The sequence below is a fragment of the Entelurus aequoreus genome, linkage group LG05, assembly GCF_033978785.1.
Source record: "Entelurus aequoreus isolate RoL-2023_Sb linkage group LG05, RoL_Eaeq_v1.1, whole genome shotgun sequence".
NCBI classification, from domain to species: Eukaryota; Metazoa; Chordata; class Actinopteri; order Syngnathiformes; family Syngnathidae; genus Entelurus; species Entelurus aequoreus.
Genome location: NC_084735.1, coordinates 432,501 through 435,343, shown reverse-complemented (window position 1 = coordinate 435,343; position 2,843 = coordinate 432,501). Strand labels below are relative to the sequence as shown.

At 32.2% G+C, this 2,843-nt stretch overlaps 1 protein-coding gene across 1 annotated transcript in view; it reads left to right on the top strand.

Annotated features, from left to right (window-relative positions):
- The first annotated feature begins 217 nt into the window (after positions 1–217).
- Positions 218–2,843, top strand: part of LOC133649997 (short transient receptor potential channel 4-like) — a 56,055-nt gene continuing 53,429 nt past the window's right edge. The window contains exons 1-2 of the mRNA XM_062046714.1: positions 218–429; positions 2,671–2,843. The exon at positions 2,671–2,843 is cut by the window's right edge and continues 46 nt beyond it. Coding sequence (XP_061902698.1) covers positions 271–429; positions 2,671–2,843 — 332 coding nt within the window. The 5' untranslated portion in view covers positions 218–270. The remainder of the gene's footprint in view (positions 430–2,670) is intronic.

Sequence of the window (2,843 nt, the reverse complement as noted above, 5' to 3'; positions counted from 1 at the left end):
TATATATATATATATATATATATATATATATATATATATATATATATATATATATATATATATATATATATATATATATATATATATATATATATATATATATATGTATAGCATTTTATATATACAGGAAATGTCAACCCATTAGCACCTTAACGATGTTCACCACACAGCTCTACCACCTTTGCCGTGTCTTCTCAGGGCGACACCCCCTGGCCGGGCAGCTAGCAGGTGTTGGCACCGCGGTCGCCGCCCCCCCCCCCACGCCGGGTGATGTCACAGCTGTACTACCGGCGCTCGGACAGCTCGTCGTACCGGGACCGCATCCCGCTGAGAATCGTCCGGTCCGAGTCAACGCTGTCGGCGCTGGAGAAGATCTACCTGGGCGCCGTGGAGAAGGGCGACTATGCCAGCGTCAAGCAGGCCCTGCAGGTGTGTCAGCCTCACTAAAACCTGCAGGAACTTTAATTACCAGGAACTACCTTTGAGGAGTTCTTGTTTATGATCTCTTCTTCTGCTGATACTGTTGCTTTGCAAGTAGGCTTGGCAAGCAAGTAGCTGCTCTTTGCCTTACGTAACACAACAACACCTTTTTGGTGGATTTTCACACATTCTAAATTGTAAATAAACACCAGCAAGAGTCAGCTAACAATGGAGGTAATTAGATTCGATCTATTTTGCCTAAAAATCGTCTTTTCAACATTGAAAAATCATAATTTCAACATTGAAAATTATAATTTCAACATTGAAAAATCATCTATTCAACATTGAAAATCATCTTTTGAACATTGAAAAATCATCATTTCAACATTGAAAAATCATCTTTTGAACATTGAAAATGAGTCTTTTCAACATTGAAAAATCATAATTTCAACATTGAAAAATCATAATTTCAACATTGAAAAATCATCTATTGAACATTGAAAAATCATCTTTTCAACATTGAAAAATCATAATTTCAACATTGAAAGAAAAAAAAAGGTCTTTTCAACATTGAAAAATCATAATTTCAACATTGAAAAATCATCTTTTCAACATTGAAAAATCATAATTTCAACATTGAAAGAAAAAAAATCGTCTTTTCAACATTGAAAAATCATAATTTCAACATTGACAAATCATTATTTCAACATTGAAAAATCATCATTTCAACATTGAAAAATGATCTTTTCAACATTGAAAAATCATCATTTCAACATTGAAAAATCATCTATTGAACATTGAAAAATCATCTTTTCAACATTGAAAAATCATCTTTTCAACATTGAAAAATCATCATTTCAACATTGAAAAATCATCTTTTTAACATTGAAAATTAGTCTTTTCAACATTGCAAAATTAGTCTTTTCAACATTGAAAAATCATAATTTCAACATTGAAAAAAAATCGTCTTTTTAACATTGAAAGATCATAATTTCATCATTGAAAAATCATATTTTCAACATTGAAAAATCGTCTTTTCAACATTGAAAAATCGTCTTTTCAACATTGAAAAATCATATTTCAACATTGAAAAATCATCTTTTCAACATTGAAAAATCATCATTTCAACATTGAAAATAATTGTATTTACACATTGCAAAATCATCTTTTCAGCATTGAAAAATCATCATTTCAACATTGAAAGAAAAAAATGGTCTTTTCAACATTGAAAAATCATCATTTCAACATTGAAAAATCATCATTTCAACATTGAAAAATCATAATTTCAACATTGAAAAATCGTCTTTTCAACATTGAAAAATCATCATTTCAACATTGAAAAACTCTTTTTAACATTGAAAAATTATCATTTCAACATTGAAAAAAAAATGGTCTTTTCAACAATGAAAACTCATCATTTCAACATTGAAAAATCATTATTTCAACATTTAAAAATCAACTATTCAACATTGAAAAATAGTCTTTTTAACATTGAAAATGTGTCTTTTCAACATTAAAAAATCATCATTTCAAGATTTAAAAATCATCTTTTCGACACTGACCTATCATCTTTTCAACATTGAAAAATCATCTTTTCAACACTGAAAAATCGTCTTTTCAACATTGAAAAATCATAATTTCAACAATGAAAAATTGTCTTTTCAACATTGGAAAATCTTCATTTCAACATAAAAAAAAGTCATAATTTCAACATTGAAAAATCGTCTTTGCAACATTAAAAAATCATCTTTTTAACATTGAAAATCATCATTTCAACATTTAAAAAATCTTCATTTCAACATTAAAAAAAATCGTCCTTTCAACATTGAAAAATCATCATTTCAACATTGAAAAATCATCTTTTCAACAGTGATTCAACAATAGTTGTTAGATGGTTGAAAAGGTACCTATAATTAAACCTTGAATCTACATTGATTCTTCAACCTCAACCCAAAATAACCAATCTGACCAAAATCCAACATTGAATCAATGTCTTTTGTTATCTCAGGTTATTTCCAGACTTCTTCTGTCTGTTTGAGATTGTCATTACTGCCACAAGTGGTGGGAAAGTGTATTACAAGCAGTGGTGGGAAAGTGTATTACAACAAGTGGTGGGAAAGTGTATTACAAGCAGCTGAGAGTATTTGAAGGCCCTCTAGGGGGCGCTGGCTGCCCAACAACATGGTTAAGAAACCAGATTCCCATCCTTAGCAAAAAAGAGCTTTTTAAAAATGAGTGTGGTTCTTGCAGGAGGCGGAGATCTACTTCAAGATCAACATCAACTGCATGGACCCGCTGGGCCGCACGGCGCTGCTCATCGCCATCGACAACGAGAACCTGGAGATCATCGAGCTGCTGCTCGCCTTCAACGTCTACGTGGGCGACGCCCTGCTGCACGCCATCCGCAAGGAGGTGGTGGGCGC